The sequence below is a fragment of the Homalodisca vitripennis genome, chromosome 1, assembly GCF_021130785.1.
Source record: "Homalodisca vitripennis isolate AUS2020 chromosome 1, UT_GWSS_2.1, whole genome shotgun sequence".
In the NCBI taxonomy this organism is placed as follows: domain Eukaryota; kingdom Metazoa; phylum Arthropoda; class Insecta; order Hemiptera; family Cicadellidae; genus Homalodisca; species Homalodisca vitripennis.
In genome coordinates this window covers 119,583,860-119,602,771 of record NC_060207.1, presented here as the reverse complement: position 1 = coordinate 119,602,771, position 18,912 = coordinate 119,583,860, and the positions used below count along the sequence as shown (strand labels likewise).

Here is an 18,912-nt window from a genome sequence, read left to right as displayed (position 1 = left end):
TACATAGCACATGCATGCATCAAATACTTATCATTGGCGCATTTTTGTTTGAATGATTCCAATGGAAGGGGAGCGTGAATGTCTTACGGGCCTATAGTGTGTCACATGCTAATCTCAGCCCAGCACCAAGGTTCCGATTACGTTTTTTTCTTTTGTATCTTGTGGGGTGTGTATCGTAAATATTTTAATCATTTTATATCAGATGGTTTTTTATAATTTGATTTATTAACAAAATAAGTGAAATATTTCTAAGTAAAAAACTCTTAATGTTTAATAAATGAAAAAATTTGTTACTTTTTACAGTATAATAAGATCTAATGGACTAATATGGTAAAAATTGGTCCATTCGTTTAATCACTCATAATCCTTATAAACACACATACATATTTTCTTAAAACCCACTTTTAGAAGATTTGAGAATTAGAAAATATTTTGTGCTAAAATAAAAAAATTCATTTTTATCATCAAAATACTGTATTAGAGAATTTAAAAATAACCATATTCAATACATATTCAAATTTGTATTTATAATAAGAACCCTTAAAATAAAAATTGCAAAAAAGTACTTGATCATTTTGGTTTTATTTCAAAATAAATAATAAATTAACTACTTTGTATATAATGGAAAATAAAAATATGCAAAACTCACAGGAAAACAAATTTATAGGTACTATTTTAAAAAGATTCTCTTACAAAACATCAAGTAATATATTTTATAAGTATGTGAAATGTAGAAAATCTTATCAAAACCCCAAGTGAGAAAGGGAGGGTCAAATTTGGTACTGTCCACAAACAATCTAACAACAGCTATTAATGTCCTGAATGTCAAACGCAACATCTTGCCTTGCATCATTTTATAAGGCAAAACTACACTCAGGATTTAAACGCTTGTGGGAAGCACGAGATGCAACTTAAAAATAAATAAATAAATATTAATTTTACCAAGAAAATTAAGTAACATGAGATGAGACCAAAATATGGTGTGGTAAAAAAACACATCTCAATAAATACAAGCTTGGCCGGCATAGGACGAACTTTGTACTTGAGAGAGTTTATCTAATATATCATACCGTACACGCTGCTAAGGACTTGAACTTATTAATTCATACAGTATCAACTTCAATATTATGATCAAAACTAGAACATTTATCTTCTCGACAAAAAATTGAGCAATGTACAAAATGATCATGCAACAATAAATAATTCACCTGTATTAAACAACTGATTAGTTCTAAAGAACTTAATTTATTGTGAATTAGTTCTAAGAACTTAACTATAATAATGTGATTACTTTCAGTAAACATAAATAGATAACAACAAATCATATAATACAGTTATTAAAATATTAATAGATGCTTAATATTACATAAAAATATTTACTAAAATTACTAATTGTAATTAATTTACTGATATGTCTGCATTGGTAGTTTTCAAAACTACTAAATTACAACAATAGAAATAAAACTACAATAATCAAGAATATTTATACAAACAGACATAGTCTAATACAACCCATTTGGTAAATTCTATAAGTTGTTGAGATATACATAATTAACTAAGCTATGGGAACTTTTTTAAATTCTACTACCATTTGTTTTCACAAAAATGTATTTGGTTACTTATAGTCACAAGTAAACTATGTTTCACTCTTTAATATTTGGTTGATGGTCTTTAAGTCAAGTAGCCAGATTTTAAGTTTATTTCGTAACTTATTACACGTACACCTGACAATTTGTACTGTTTATGAATTTTATTTTCACTTTTATATCTCAAGGCTAGAGGTAAATGCCAATAGACCAAAGCTACATACTGGTATATATTATTGTGCTTGAATTAGGCAATAACGTTTAATACAAAGTTATGAAAATATTTAACTTTTCTATGACTGTATGTTTTCAGGTTTAACTTACCAAAAAGACTGACCCACTTTAAAAAAAATTGTAATCGTTGATGGAAAACATTTTTCTAAACTAATAGAGACACTACAAATTCATACATTTTCTTTTCATAAACTAGGAAATAATAAATATAGAGTAATTTGTACAAAATAAACAACATTTCCCAACACCAAACTTTTTTTGGCTTTAAATAAATTTTGAAAATAATAAAAGAAATTACTACCAAATGCATTTGCATATATCTAAGTATATCTTAGTTTTAGGAGACTGCAATTCATTTAAATAATTTGCATATAAAATTGATGAACTAGACTATGAAGATAATGACAAAAATTACTAATTAATTGTAAATCAATAAGGAAAATGTCAATGAAGGAATTTTTTGCCTTCTTCATTCTTTTTCAAATGCAAATGATTTTAATTCTAAAAGAATTTTCACTGTAAACACTCTAAACAAAGCCAACACTTCAAGCAGCTTAAGAATAGAATTAATAGAATCATTCTTCTGTTCAAAGACATTTAACAATTTAAAAACTATTAGTAGGTTTGGGATCAAAATCTTGTTTTAACTAAATGAGTAACACACCTTTTTAACGTAAAACTAAAAATAACTATACATATTAGTTGGTCACAAAAGAGTTAATCCAATAATCAATAACAATGAAAATAAGACAGAAGGATCAAAAATAGAAACCATCAGATTAATAAATTATGACAATTTATTAGAAGTAAAATATTAATACTATTTTTTTTGTTTTTGCTCACACCAACCACAATATTCATTTCTTGCTGTGCTAAGACATATATTTTAGCTAACATATGTTAGACCACATTTTAAAATAGGATCACGCATTCAGTTAGTGTCATAATAGGTCACATCTCCGGGTCAAATTGACGATTATGTTCAAGCTGTAAAGGCAAGTTTACTTAATAAAGTGGTCAATACAGACGTTAGCCAATCCAGCCCCAAAACATCTAACATTATGAGGAAGAAACAAAGACTTCCAGACAGTGAAGATGAAAGCTTGTTTGAGGTTACTGGACGATAGTGTATAGATAAAGGTTATAGCATTGGGAGATCCTCATAATTTAAAAACTAAGATGTTTATAGTTCTACTACAATACCTGCCATTAGTAAGAGTCCATTAACGGATACATTAAAATATGACTATCACATCTGAATCTGATAATAGACTTGCTTAAAACATGCAATGATGTGCCTAATGAACAAAAAATCTGTTATAAATTTTATCACTGCATTGTCAAATGAGTACAAATCAATTAAAATATTTCAAAAAGTTCAATTCTGGATATTCAGTTCTGAAAAAAAGACAAAACACATAAACTATAGATCTTACTTTAACTGCCAAAGTAAGTCAGGTGAAAAAGACTAAAGAGATTTTATATAGAAGAGGCAACAGTAATAATAAAATACAGATACATTATTCTATACATAAGAAGTTAATAGTTTTTCAAGAAGAATAAAATAAGTTTAATTCTATGAAAATGATCTGTTGACGACGCAATGTGCACTACAGATACACATCACAGAAGTAACAAAAGTAATATGATTAATTGTCAAGAATTAAAAAATTAAAAGCATAAGAATTAAAATCCAAAGAGCCACACATAGACCAACTAGTAAGAAGCTCAATGGTGGCTTATAAATTATAACAAATACCTGCAATTTAGGTACAGCAACAACCACCTATATCTTAACAATTTGAATGAAATAGATCAAGATATGGTATGATAGTATAGGAAAATATCTCAATCAGAAATTTGTAAGTATTTGCACTCCAGAAAAGAGCAGTGAGAACATGAACAAACCATCATACTTTCGATTCTTGCCAAACAACCTTCAAAGACCTCAACATACCGAAAATTAGATTTTTGTACATCTCACATAATCTATCTCATTTAAAGTATTAAACTACAATAAAATTTCATGTTATAAAATTATGATTTAGGTAAGTAACCTATTATACTGATTTGCTACAAGTTCACTGTTCTATGGATATTCTATATAACAAACGTTAAAATATTAGAACATTTATTTTTGTTCTTTGTTACTTGTTGAAAGCAAAAATATCTAAGCTCAATAAAGAAATGTAAGGCTTTCAAATTGTGCTTTCAGAATTTAACCTCTACATAACAACGAATCTCAAATAAGGAAGAATAAATTTGTACTTAACAGTAACAATTTAACCATTTATTGTTTTATGTTAGCAAAACAAATTTTAATAACACATTAAGCTTAACTCATATTAAAAAAAACTGCTAACATAAAAAAATTTGTTATTTTAAGCAGTGTAAGACTGTAGTGTTTAGAAAATATTAATGTTTTATTCTCATTAATTTTTACTTGCTGACACTTTTTTTAAATGTATTTGAAGCATACTGCAGTCTATTATCAAGCTAAATAATTAATATTAGCTTATGAGCTAATAAACGGTTTTAAAAAGCACTAAGCTAACCCTCAATATACCTACCCATCCATTTCTCAAAATATGATAGTTAAAAAGATAAAACGTTACTTTAAATAGTTAGTTGTAAATTTAAACAAAAATGAAAAACAACATTGGCATTTACCTCTTTTCTTGATAAACACAAGAACAGCACAGAGACTGCTAATTTATCTTCATCTATCAATATTGAAAGTTTATTTCACATATAAATAGTAATAGCAGTTGACAACCAGACTGGCTCTCAATACACATCTAACAGTTAGTTTAATACTTCCTTAATAAGGAAAACTATTAATAAGTTACAGTACTGTAACATTTGTATACGTTATTGGTGATTATTTACTCTATATACATGAATGCCTAAAACATAAGTTACCAACATATTGTAAGCCTATATGCACGTTGCCAATATGTGGACGAAGTCAGATGTGTGAGTAAATTATCAGATTCTTGAACTACTTGTGTATTAAAACAAAACCACCAAATCATTAAACTGCCATTAAATATGATAAAATATTAAAAACTAGTACTGTAATAACAAAAGAAATTTAAAATTTCTTTTTGGGAAACTGACTAGAATTGATTTTCCTTACATTTCAAGAATTTAAAAATATAATGCAATATAATTTAATAGCAAGTAAATATTAATTTATATTTTTATTAATATATTGTAAGTTTGGGGATGATACTACACCAATATTATATACAGAATAATATGTCTAATTACAGATTAATTACTTTATACAATATTGTATTTAATTTTCAGACAGATCATGTTCTAAAAATTTACTTCAATTACCAAAAGTAAATTAAACAGTAGATCTATTTAAAATTTAGGTAAATATTGACCATTTTACTTCTAAAATGATGATAATCTAAGAGAAGTAGTATCCCTCTCAAAATCATATTTCAATATACAGTATTAGCCTTAATCCAGAAAACTACTATACTCACACATCTAAAAATTTGTAAATTATTGTAAACGCCCAGTTAAAAAATTCTAATTATGATCTGAAAAAAATTTCGATAACGATGAAATTGATATACAACAGGTAAAGATAATAGCCTACAAATCATAGTACTGGCACTATGCCACAGACCTCATCGTTCTTACAAGTATCAGTTTGCGTAGTACAGTCCGTGATGGGTTCCTTGACCGTGTACGACGAGACACCCACCTTCCTGCTAGTCTTGGGGTGAAAGAACTTATAATACAGCACCATAAACACAATACCAACCAGGAATGGCACTATGCCACTTATGAGGAATGGTACAAAGTACCAAGAAGATTGGAGCCGGTCGTCAGCTGTGATGGCCCAGGTAGTGATGGCTGCTGCATTCTCTACGAAGCAGATTGGATAGTAGATGAGATAGCGGTTACGAGTACTGCCATCAGAAGGTGTCAGATAGGTAAAGATATACACGAGACCAAGTGTAGCACAGAACACCAACTCGTGGAACCTGAAACATTAAAGTAGTCAAACTGTAGATCACTGCATAAGTAAATATAATAATTTACATATAAAATTATTCTTGTGATGTAGATTAAAATGGACAACCGTACTATAAATAAGTGTAATCTACATCTTCAGGTAGTACTTATTAGTAATCATGAATGTGGAATTCACTAACAGTAGTCTTGTTAACCTGTGGTACAGACAGAGTTAATACATAAAAGTATATCAAAAGAGATATTCTACATTTGATAAACTGGGTGGAGCAAACTCAGATTTCATGCAAAATAACAGTAACTTCTTCTTACAACCCACAGCAGAGCCTATTCTAAAATTTTTCTTTATGCTTGATTAACTACACTGATCACACTCATAGCTGTGGTCATTTTTGTAGCTGCTCCATCTCAAATAGTGTCACTGCTAGTGTGTATATTTAGTGTTTATGTTCTATATGTGCAGTTGGGAGTCACTCCTGGACAAAGTTGCACTGTACAAGTGGTTAAAACGGTCTCTATCTGTTTTGAACCTTTTGATGAATTCTATGCGCATTTTGACATACTCAGTACGTTCCGTGACACTTGATAGAAACAAATATATTTTCTAAGTAATTTTCATTTTTAATCATTCATGTAATATATTATATTGAACAGAATTAAACAAGCAATCAATCTCTTGTATTGAAATGATACGGAAGCAAAATTTATACATTTCATCTGACTTTGTTGTGATTCAACTAGGCGTTGCCAACCTTATTACCAGCATGTCAGCTGGATAGTTGTTGAATTGCACCAATCGTTTTTACACCATCTTTGCTTGGATTTCAGTTTCCTACATGTAAAGTAGCTATGGTGGGAAGGGTTGATTCAATTTGAATGTTTTCAGCTTCAGTTCACTTTTCTCTTAGTGCAACGTCTGAAATCTAATGCTGACACAAACTTGACTCCTGGAATCTGAAGTAATGTTGAAATGATGGATTCAACTAAGAGGAGTCACAATGGAGTTATTCTGATGTCAAAATGGTGTAAAGAGCTCATTTTGAGCTTCTTTGTCACCAAATTTTTTGGATCTTTTCAGACGAACATGACTTCCGATTCCAAGAGTCAAAATTCATATGTCAGACTGCACTAATAGGATTTCAGATTGTTTTGAATTACTTTTATGTTATTACAATTATTGTGATAATTATATTGTGATTAGGTTTATATGTGTAATACAGACTTTTGAGCGTATGTAGTATACTGTCTTCAGTCAATGTTCAGTCTATACAGACATTTGCGTTATATTTGTTTGTTTATTGTTTATCTTACTCAGTTATTTTACGTTGTTCTACAATTATGGCTGGAACATGAAACAGTAAAATTTACAGGCTTATAGACTATAACATTTCAGAAGATTCTGACATTGAACTTGAAGGTCAGGAAGAGTTTCAAAATCTAAGCCTAGGCCTATATTAAAAGTTGATGAAATTGCTATTCATGAATCAGGAATTGAATTAGGGAATACAATGAATATTTGACTTTATGATGATTCTATATTATACCTACAATGACATGAAAAGGTATTAAAGATACTCACAGTCAGCAAGAACTTTTAGTTTTGTGAGTGACAAAAAGTATGTTGTGTATTTTTACTTGTAAAAATAGTAAACTATAAATATTAATATAATACACAACATAATAGTACCATGTAAGTATAACACTAAGTTATTTAAGTAATTCCAAAACCAGCCAAAATTGACAAATTAAACTATTTAGGAGAAAAGGGTAAAATAAAAAAAACATGACAGTGTTAATAAAAAAAATCAGAATTGGTACATTTTATGATTATTAAATGAGGTGTTTTGTTTTGATGTTACAATACTTAGAATATGATTCAGCACATTAGAATTAGAAAAACATACAATAAGACAAATGTATTTTAAAAAAGTCCTGTTTTAATAAAAGAATTTTCAATACATTTAGAGCTAATTTTCTAAATAACAAACAAATAAATGTAAGAACTTATAATTTTAGATTGTACACTTTTTAAGACCTATAACATAAAATTTTACTGCATGTGCATTTTATCACACATTAAAATTTAGGAAAAGAATGGGGGAATATAACACAAATACAAACACATTTCTTTATACTGGGAGAACAAAAACAAATCACAAAAATGTAAATAAAAAGATGTGTAATAGTGAATTTATAGTTAATTTTCCTTATCCTTTTCATTTATGCTTTAAACATAACATTGAAAGATGATAATGGTTTTTAAACGTTTATCTAGATTAATGTAATGACTAGGATTATTGCTAATCATTGTCAATAGTTTGTATAAATCCATCATTATTATAAAAATGACAATAATTATTATTAATAGCATAATCATTTTGTGGATGCACTGAATTTTTCTTTTGAACATACTGTGTAATGCTGGTAAATGATGCTTAGTCTCTTGCTAATCACTAATAGAAAATGGTAAGGAATTGGGAACATGCACGAGTTTAAAAGTTTTAAATGAAAGACAAGTCGACTTTCTTTGGATCTCTACAGGTAAACATGGCTCCAGATTCCAGGAGGCAAGTCTGAGACATGTCAGATATCAGACTGCAATAAAAGGAAGGTGAGCTGAGTCTAAATTCAATATTCGAATTCAATGAACCCTTCATACCATAGCTACATTATGTGTAGAAAACTCGGTTGCTCCATCGTGCTTAGAGATTGTGTCAGAAACGTTATAGTGCACTCAATTGTGCACCTGATGAGACAATGAGACTGCCAGGTATCTCTGATGTCGTAACTATGTTAAGGTTCGTTTAAGCTTCTTTGTCGCTGACTTTCTCTGGATCTCTTCAGACAAACAAGGCACAGATACCAGACACAGCAATATAAGGTACGTGAACTGGGGCTAAATTCAACATTCAAATTGAATGAACCAGTCCTACCATAGCTACATTATGATATTTCAATAATAGGAATCTCTATAAGATACCAAGTATGCACTTTCAGAAAGCAAATAATCTATTTACATCATCATTGCATTGACAATGTCCTAAAGATATCATAGCCCTATCATAGATGTATTATCTTATCATAGATGTGGATTCACATTGCACCTCTAGATGTTGTAAAAGAATTTACAGTGTAAGCCACTTTCCCAATACAGTATTAACGTTTTAGCAGAGTTTGGTGCCAAATGGACTTTAGAAGTATACTTATCAATCCTCTATCGGTGCTAATCAACTATGTTTCTTATATATGATTTAAACCTTAAAATGACAGTTTTCTCTAACTAGCAGTTTAATTTTGGGTGATTTATAGCCTTTTTTGTAAAATATTCCTAGCTTGCTTTGTATATTTGCCATAATTTTGTTCTTAACCCATCGAGGTAGACACATAAGCTACTTCGGCCAGGACTGATTGCAGTCACGAGCTGGTTACGTGGTCGACCTTTGACATTACACTATTCACGTAGTTCACCAAATTTCCATCTTCCATATCTTTGGTATGTCTCTTACTAAGTGTTTAGATGCCACAACCAAATAAATAATTTTTTTCATACTGTGGCTAACCTGATTTAAAAAAATCTGTGTCCGTTTTCCTGCTGATCAGCTGATACCTCATCTTATACACTGTGTTCTCTGACTGTTTGTTTACATTATGTGTAATACTGAAGCATAAAAATTTGTGTGATTCCTAAGTTGATAAAGTGTTGTAGAGTGACTGTGAGTATAATTCAAGTGACAGTGATAGTGATGAAAGCTTCACAGATTGCATTATATCCCAATCTAGAAACTATTTCACTAATTTAGTTGTGGCCGACTCAGACCCTGAGGATGGAGGTTATCTAATATTTCCCGGACAGGACAACTAGAATGTTATCCTTCCTTCAAATCAAAATTTATTTAAATGATGAGAATGAGCAACAGGAAAGAACATTTGGCTTTTTCAGACCTAGAAATATTGTATTAAATGTAGGGCTAGTTGACTCTGGTCCCAAAGATTCTTTTATTGATACGCTTATAATAGTTTAAATAGCATTCCTAACACTTCCAATGGAATTTTCGCAAACAATGGGACAATTTGTCACAGCAAAAGTAAAACAAAAAATAGTAAGCAGCCTACATTAGGGGAAAAACACAAGGAAAAGTGTTTGGAGTTTATTTGGATTTCTTTTATTTGAAAAGCAAATTTTTTACATGATAAAAGTTTTAAAATAAAGCATATTGTTTCTTAAAATTCTATATAACAATGTAGAGGAATAATTACTTTAAACAATGTTTCAAATTTCATTGCTCTATCATAAACAAAAAAGTTATTACGGTATAACTAAACACTTTTCATTTTTACCTAAATTAATTGCTGCTACTAGGCCTGCAGAGGCTCATATAACTACTACTTCAATGGGTTAATAAACTACAGAATAATATCATTCATATAACATAAACCCAAAATTTAAATGTCAAATTTTATTCGCAAGTTATAAAAACTAGTTGTACAAAATTTGAAAGGAGTGGTGTTATACCTAGAAAGGATAATTATGTAAATAAATAGATTTTTAATATGCCTTATATTATAATATGTACATAAACTTGGAAAGAGTACCTGAAACTTAGAATTTGCTACCTTCGAATCATAAATTGTAACAAAATTATAGCATAAAATACATTACTTGTTATCAAAACATACTCTTTAGCAATAAATATAATAAAGATAAATCAATAAACATAAAATATTACCTCGTGCTGCTAGTAAAAATGGCATTATTTAACAAACTGAAAATCTGTTATTCTGTAACTGTCACAATTAACATAAAGGAACAAGTAAATGCATCACACTATTCATGAATATATATTGAACTAGATATAGCTTTCAATAGTTAGATTCTTTTCCGATGCAGTGGGATCACAAAATCACAAAAATAAATTGACGGAGTTTATTATAATAATTTATTGTGGGAGAGAATGTTTGAGTAACAAAACTATGCCGGTTAACACAACAGTAACACAATTCCAGCTCAGTTTTTCCTTTGAATGTTGGGGAGAAAAGTTAATTCACATCTGTCCCTGTCTCAACTTTAAAAAAAACGATCTATCTTAATTACTAAATAGGAGTAGTACGCCACACCATGTTTCGAGTAAGAGACTTTGTTCAAGTCTATAGCTCATTTCATTCTCGAGATGTCCTGCAGACCTATAGGCAATACAGACAGAAAAAATTCTGCCAGCCTACTGAGTGTTCGAATTCAATTAAATTTAGTCAAAACCATGAATAGACATTTACCTCTATCAAACTAATTCTTGTTAACTAATAGAAATGAATTTCATGCACAATTTCAAGGCTATAGGTATATTAATTGTTTAGAAATCGTGCAGTGAAACAGAACAGAAAATGTATCTAGTCCCACAAGTACAGCCACACAAGTAATAGGCTTGGTAATGCTCGGCCAATTATAAGGTGAAGTCAATATTTTTGAATTTTATTAGAAGTGATAAAATTTTTATCTCTACAGACCGATCACTGGTGGATGCCTTCTCATTAATGAGGCTAAACTGTGTCTTCTCGAAGATGGACAGCCACAGAGTCATGACCAGCCAATGAACAGCACATGCTACACCCGACCACACTGGAAACGCACTGGCTACTGCGGAGATGGACAGGATTCTTGACACTGCAACATTACACATTACCTTAAAGATAGACAGCCAGAGAATCATGAGAAGCCAGTGAACAGAACACACTACACATGACCACACTGGATACACACTAGCTACCCCAAGATGGACAGGATTCTTGACACTGCAACATTACACATTACCTCAAAGATAGACAGCCAGAGAATCATGAGAAACCAGTGAACAGAACACACTACACATTACCACACTGGATACACACTAGCAACCCCAAGATGGACAGGATTCTTGACACTGCAACATTACACATTACCTCAAAGATAGACAGTCAGAGAATCATGAGAAGCCAGTGAACAGAACACACTACACATGACCACACTGGATACACACTAGCTACCCCAAGATGGACAGGATTCTTGACACTGCAACATTACACATTACCTCAAAAATAGACAGCCAGAGAATCATGAGAAACCAGTGAACAGAACACACTACACATTACCACACTGGATACACACTAGCAACCCCAAGATGGACAGGATTCTTGACACTGCAACATTACACATTACCTTAAAGATAGACAGCCAGAGAATCATGAGAAGCCAGTGAACAGAACACACTACACATGACCACACTGGATACACACTAGCTACCCCAAGATGGACAGGATTCTTGACACTGCAACATTACACATTACCTCAAAGATAGACAGTCAGAGAATCATGAGAAGCCAGTGAACAGAACACACTACACATGACCACACTGGATACACACTAGCTACCCCAAGATGGACAGGATTCTTGACACTGCAACATTACACATTACCTCAAAAATAGACAGCCAGAGAATCATGAGAAACCAGTGAACAGAACACACTACACATTACCACACTGGATACACACTAGCAACCCCAAGATGGACAGGATTCTTGACACTGCAACATTACACATTACCTTAAAGATAGACAGCCAGAGAATCATGAGAAGCCAGTGAACAGAACACACTACACATGACCACACTGGATACACACTAGCTACCCCAAGATGGACAGGATTCTTGACACTGCAACATTAAACATTACCTTAAAGATAGACAGCCAGAGAATCAAGAGCAGCCAGTGAACAGCACACGCTACACCTGATCACGCTGCAAAAATACTAGCTACCACGGATGGACAGGATTCTTGACACTACAACATTACACATTACCTTAAAGATAGACAACCAGAGAATCAAGAGCAGTTAGTGAACAATACACACTACACCTGACTACAATGGAAACACACTAGCATTCACGGAGATGGACAGGATTCTTGACACTGTAACATTACACATTATCTTAAAGATAGACAGCCAGAGTATCAAGAGCAGCCAGTGAACAATACACACTACACCTGATCACACTGAAAAAATTCTAGCTACCGCGGAGATGGACAGGATTCTTGACACTACAATATTACACATTAATCTTAATCTAACACTTTTACAATTACTTTAATACAAAATGTACGACAAAAACACATTTTAGCAATCGATAATTTGTGTACTGCTAATCAGTTGCAAGCCACAGTAGACTTGTGGCAATGTACAAACATAAGTCTTAGCATTCTGTAATGAGTGTATTGCTAATCAGCTGATAACTTGTAATCATATCTTGGCAGATTATCCTGCCTAATCTCATTGATTAATTGTTGATTTAGTTTTCGTCCTCCAAAAAATATAAATATAGGTAGTTAATAAATATTGTTTATAAAATCATGGTAGTTCATTACTTTAGTTAACTAACTTCAATTTGATTTGTTCTGCTACTATCCAGATGATGTTGACGCTCATACAACAAAGAACTCACCTTGTTGCATTTCTGTTTCCCTTTGTGACTCTTTGTCAATATTGAATAAGCATCACAACGGACAACCGGTAATAAGCAAGATGATTTTCAAGTTTAAATGATTTATTATTTACTATGTGGAACATGACATGACTCCTGTCCAATTGTACCGTAAATTAGTTAATTAAATTTCATATAATGTAAATTTCGCAACCTAGTCAGCCAGTATAATATAATATTATTTTACATCCAATGTTCCGGAACTAAATTATTGGGCGGAGTAACTACCTAATTGGCACGCGTATGAATATTTTCTTCTAACTCTTGGTAGCAGCCCAACTACGTGACCGATCAGACCTCGCGGCGCTTTGTCCGCAAGTTCACGTAGCTGATGTATCTCACGTGTTGTTTGAGTAGATGGCTACCACTTTCCCAACTCTACTCCTCTTCTAGGAATAGCCATTCTTAGACTACAGCTTCAAAGTCTCATGCCAAGACACCGACGCCCGGGTTGTGAGTCTACATATTGCGAAGGGAAGTGGAATCTTATTGTTTTATAAAGTAAAACATCGTAGGCATAATTCCACAGAACATTGGATATTTTAGGCCCACCTAGCAGATATACATTTTTAGTTCTTATATTCTAATTGGCAGCAACGTGGCATTACATACTTTTCCTTTACTATCTAAAAGTGGTGCTTGTAAGTATTCATAATTAAACTGAACTTATAAGTAAACTTTGCAATTCGAGTATTTAATACTACGACCTCAGAAGTCACCACCTCCATGTGTTATCGTCATACGGTACACAATAATTAGTGACACAATAAATCTTTAAAATTTGAGATTTGACTTTTGAATCTCGTCAATCGATTGTTGAATCTAAATCTTCAACAAAATTTGGGTCACACGTTCAAAGTGGATTCAAAATTTGGCTTTGACAAATACCTAATATACACAAACATTACATACATAGCAAGCTTTTGAAAGATATATCTATGCGACTGTTATTGTCATAAAACTTTGAAAAAATTGTAGTCAGTAGACTCGACGACACCATATCAAAGGGTTTCTAAGTATTTAGTACGAAGTTGCTGAGACATTGTCTTTCCAATAGTTTTTTACCTTGTTTTGTATTAACCATTTCTATTCTCGACCTAGATAAAAATGAAGTTGACAAATAACTGACCAGTGATCATGAAGTGCCACAGAAATTGCATAGCCGTTCCTGACCATGTCAGATTTGTCTTGTCCTTCTGACAGAAGCGGATGGAGCGATGGTAGGACGCCATAGACCATGCCATGGACAGCAGTGAACTGGATATCGACCCCAGCTGATGTAACACTGTACAGATCATGTCTGTTACATTCATTACTGATTTACAGACCAATCATTTCAACAAGTTAAAGCATTCATCTCAACTACATTAATAGATTCATTTAAGTAAAAAATTGGTTACCTGAATGTGCTAGACTGGTTAACTCAGGTCAAATCTTCCACTGAAGCTATTTTATTTAACTGTTTTCAATTAATCTTAGTTGAGATATTAGTACTCATTTAAAAAAATTACGTATGGATTATTAAGACCTTACAAAGACATTAATAAGATCTTTGGGAGAGGATCGTTCTGGTACCATTCTTTCCCATTTTACAACCATTGTTACCATCTTATAAATTGTTTAAAAAGAAGAAAAATTTAAAATTATTTAAGAGATCAATCTCTATAATTTAATCTAATTATATATTAGAAATGTATACATACATAATACACACACACATCGAAAACAATTTTGAAATTTTACACACATGGAAAAAAGTCACCTACTGTCAACTTTAGAACATGCTGAAATTTACCAATGTGCCAAAATTAATCCTAATGTATTATTAAATAATAAATATTTTCTAACAAAAAATGTATTATTTGATAGGCTTTTAAACAATATAAATTGATTACATAAAAAATTAAATACAAAAGTTTAGTTATATTATTATTTAGTAATTCACCAAGGTAGTTAAAAACATAGGAAAATTTGGTTACAATTATTAATTTACTTCATTTACCTTAACCTACAAGTACATGATGATGGATTCTTTGAATCCAAAATCTACATTGTACAAATAAAATCTACAACAATTTTAAAAGGTTTATTATTTTTACCTAATTATAAAACTCTGCAGACATATTCAAACCCACTTGTAAAATTGATTAACCTTCCTTCCAGCAGACGTTTCATCATTAGTTTATTTTTTCCACTTTTGAGAATTCTGATATTGGTGACTGTAAATTGCTATACTATTGCTTGAAAGCCTGAATGTAAGTAATTTTATAATAGCTAATACAAATAGAGCTATTTTCTAAAATCAGTAACAGACGAGGGTGGTGGAACATTTGTCTCGGCTGCATATGTGTTAAATGTATCATACTTCTGAATATCTATGAGTCAGCTTCTTTACTCAACTCACAAGGCCTTTTAAATAGTAAAACTAGTTAAGCCTTAAATTTTTAAGTAAACGCAATAGTTAACATGTCCACAAATATCAAAAATATAAACTGATGTGATTCTAATTGAATTAATAAATGGTGGAAGAAAGTGATCAGACTCAAGCTTAAGCTTTGGCTCCTTGTACTCTAATTTTATTGATCTATTATACTTACATAAGAATCATCTGGTTGAGAATTAGAAGGGAGGGTTCATTTTAAATTAGTAATAGTCTGATAATTGACAGGAACTGAGGTTTTTCATGTATTTTGTAATAAAGCAATATAGTGTAAATAAAATTGGAACTAACTTTTTACTACATTTAATATATAAATATCTGAATAGTGGTATCACAATAGTTCTGATTAATCCTTAAAAGTGAAAGATTTTGGGACCAACTCAAAATGTTCAAGTGAACACTAATTTTCAAGTGCTTTAAACTAGACATCACTATCCCATCCCTAACCAAAATGGCAATCACTAAATCAGGTTAAGTCTAAGAAAAAGCCACGAGACCCTAACTTTGCCTGTATAAATAAAGAATTTGTTATTTCATTTCATTTTTCAAAATGGCAGCAAGTCAAAGTTTAAATAAGGCCTTTACCTTCTACACTATTTACCTTCTATTAGTCATCTCATATTCCTATTTTATGAACAAATCAGGTTTTTATTTCTAATAAAGAGGTCATGAATGTTTAAATTTATTAAAGTAAGATTTGTACTACTTAGAATACTGACCCAGTTTATTTATAGCAGTAATCGGTATAAAATAAACTAGACTAGAAAAACTTCTGCTTGGAGAAATATTCTTCAACATTATCTTTAAAAGCATGAACCATTACGATAGATTGCTTCAATAGAGACTAACATCAATAACCTCACCTACAGTACTAAGGTCACCTTAAGGTACAAATCAATTCCTTATCAGTTTTCTATTTATAAGAAAACTTGTTTAAATACTTTAACCCATTTACGACTTTGTTACTTTTTTATATTAGTAGCACCGTTAGTGCAACAAAACGAAAAACAAATAAATTATTTCATGGGACCTATCATTACATCTACAACATAGATATGATAACAAACACCTTTACCTCAATTCCTTACCAACAAAAGTCAGAAAATTATTTAACAAAACATTTTAAATTACTATTTTTGAGAGCTAGGTCTTTTACATGTAACGTAACTATGGTGGGAAGGGTTGATTCAACACACCGCTACAAGCCACTTACACCCAAACGGTTCAAACTGTATGCAGCCGTTTTGATTCAAGAAGATACAGATACATCTAATTTCATGAGTTATCTACTTCTTTGAAGTGGGTTTAAATAAGGGGTTGCTTAAATAAGATTTACATATGAAAATGCTCCCAAAATCCACTCAATTTGGTTCTGTTTGTTTTTAATCTCTAAAATTTATAAAATATCACCATAATATTATTTTTACTCATAAAAAATAGTTCTTGCTCAATTTAAATAAAAAACAAAACAAAAATATGATGTGGACATGGGTTTACAGTTATAGATCAGTGTTGTTTGTGCAGTACTTTCTAAATTTAAATAAACTATAAAAACAATCTTTAATCTAAAGTGTATTTAACTGAACTATAAGACAGAGTAGATAAATAACAATAAATATATCAACACATATGTAAAATCTTAATTTCTAATTAAAAAACTACAGGGATAAAACTTCTTAATATTTTTTTGAACTTGAGAGGATTTGTCCTCTTGACATGCAGGGAGGAAAATTGTACATCATCAGAACGAGAAACATCTTCTTCTCATCTCGCTTGTCATTCTGGGAAAGTGAAGCTCCCAATCATGGTGGATGCTTCATTGTGAGACCTCCTCCTGGTATGTTAGTCTCTCACTCAAGTACTGAGGCTCCTTAGGGGAAAGAACCTTGTGGATCATACTGCTAGTATCCTGCATAAAATGGTTTCCATAGGTAGCATATTTAAGATCTCTCTGTAACCAAACGCATGAGCGAATTGTCCAAGATTGAAAATGAACAATATAGCATTGTTCTGGAGTTTTTATTCACTCAGTCACCTCTTGAGATGCTATTGCCATATGCAGGATAACAGTAAAAACACTGATAAAGTGACTGTATGAGCTACAGTTTTGATGTCTCTGGCAGTAGATTCTTAAACCTTTAAAGGCCCCTGGACAAGCTGGATAGTGTGCGTGACATGGTCAAAGTGAGTTTGCTGTCCCACATAAATCCAAGAGTTTTGACCTTTTCACACACTGCCAAACTCCTTCCACCCAGCATAACCCTCACACCACTTTCGTTAAGGCCCTCTACTAAGGGGTATGGTGCTGTGTGTAGAAGCGTGCACTTACCAACATGGAGAGTCAGTCCATTGATAATTGACCATTCAACAACTCCCTCTAGGTCTGAATTCAACTGATCAATGGCTGTTTCAACCTGGCAAGACTTGTAAGAGATATACAGTTGGGAGTCATCTGCATAAAAATAAGTAGTGCAACTCTTTAAACAAACTGGGAAATCAGCTATGAATAAGTTGTACAGAGTTGGCCCCAGACAATTACCTTGTGGAACACCTCTTTTCCTCAGCAATGGTCCAAATATTTCACTTTCCAGCCTGGTAACCTGCAGTCTGTCATTCAAGTATGACTTCATCTAATGACCACGTTATCACTAAACCATAGTAATGCATTTTTACAAACAACATCTCATGGTGCATCGAGTCAAAAGCTTTCAAATATTCTGGTGGTACCAGGGAACTATATCTGCCCTTGTATTTTGCACCCAGCATGTCACTTAACAGGTTAGTAAGAGCATTGCAGGTACTATGATTTTTTTAAACCAAACTGTAACAATGGGAATATTCTAGCACTTTTTACAAAATCCATCACCTGTTGAACAACTATCTTTTCCAAATCTTGGACATAGCTGGTAGGATGGAAATAGGTCTTATGTGTTCAAGAGCAGCTGGTGCAGTAATTTTTGGGAATGGCCGTATAATACTTAATTTTCAAGATTTTGGGAAGATTCAATTTTTTAGAGATTCGTTTATGAGATGAGCAATGACTCTGATTGCAAAAGAATTCACGGATTATATCATTTGGATCAATATGCCACCACTGCAAACTAATTTTATTTCATTCATGGCTTCTTTTACTTCTTTTACAGTAGTA

General features: G+C 31.8%; 1 protein-coding gene across 1 annotated transcript in view; it reads right to left on the bottom strand.

Annotated features, from left to right (window-relative positions):
- Window positions 1–645: 645 nt before the first annotated feature.
- LOC124370529 (XK-related protein 7) overlaps window positions 646–18,912 on the bottom strand; it is a 36,738-nt gene continuing 18,471 nt past the window's right edge. The window contains exons 4-6 of the mRNA XM_046828823.1: window positions 14,454–14,609; window positions 11,319–11,475; window positions 646–5,827 (exon numbers count right to left, since the gene is read on the bottom strand). Of these exons, the coding sequence (XP_046684779.1) occupies window positions 5,440–5,827; window positions 11,319–11,475; window positions 14,454–14,609 (701 nt within the window). The 3' untranslated portion in view covers window positions 646–5,439. The remainder of the gene's footprint in view (window positions 5,828–11,318; window positions 11,476–14,453; window positions 14,610–18,912) is intronic.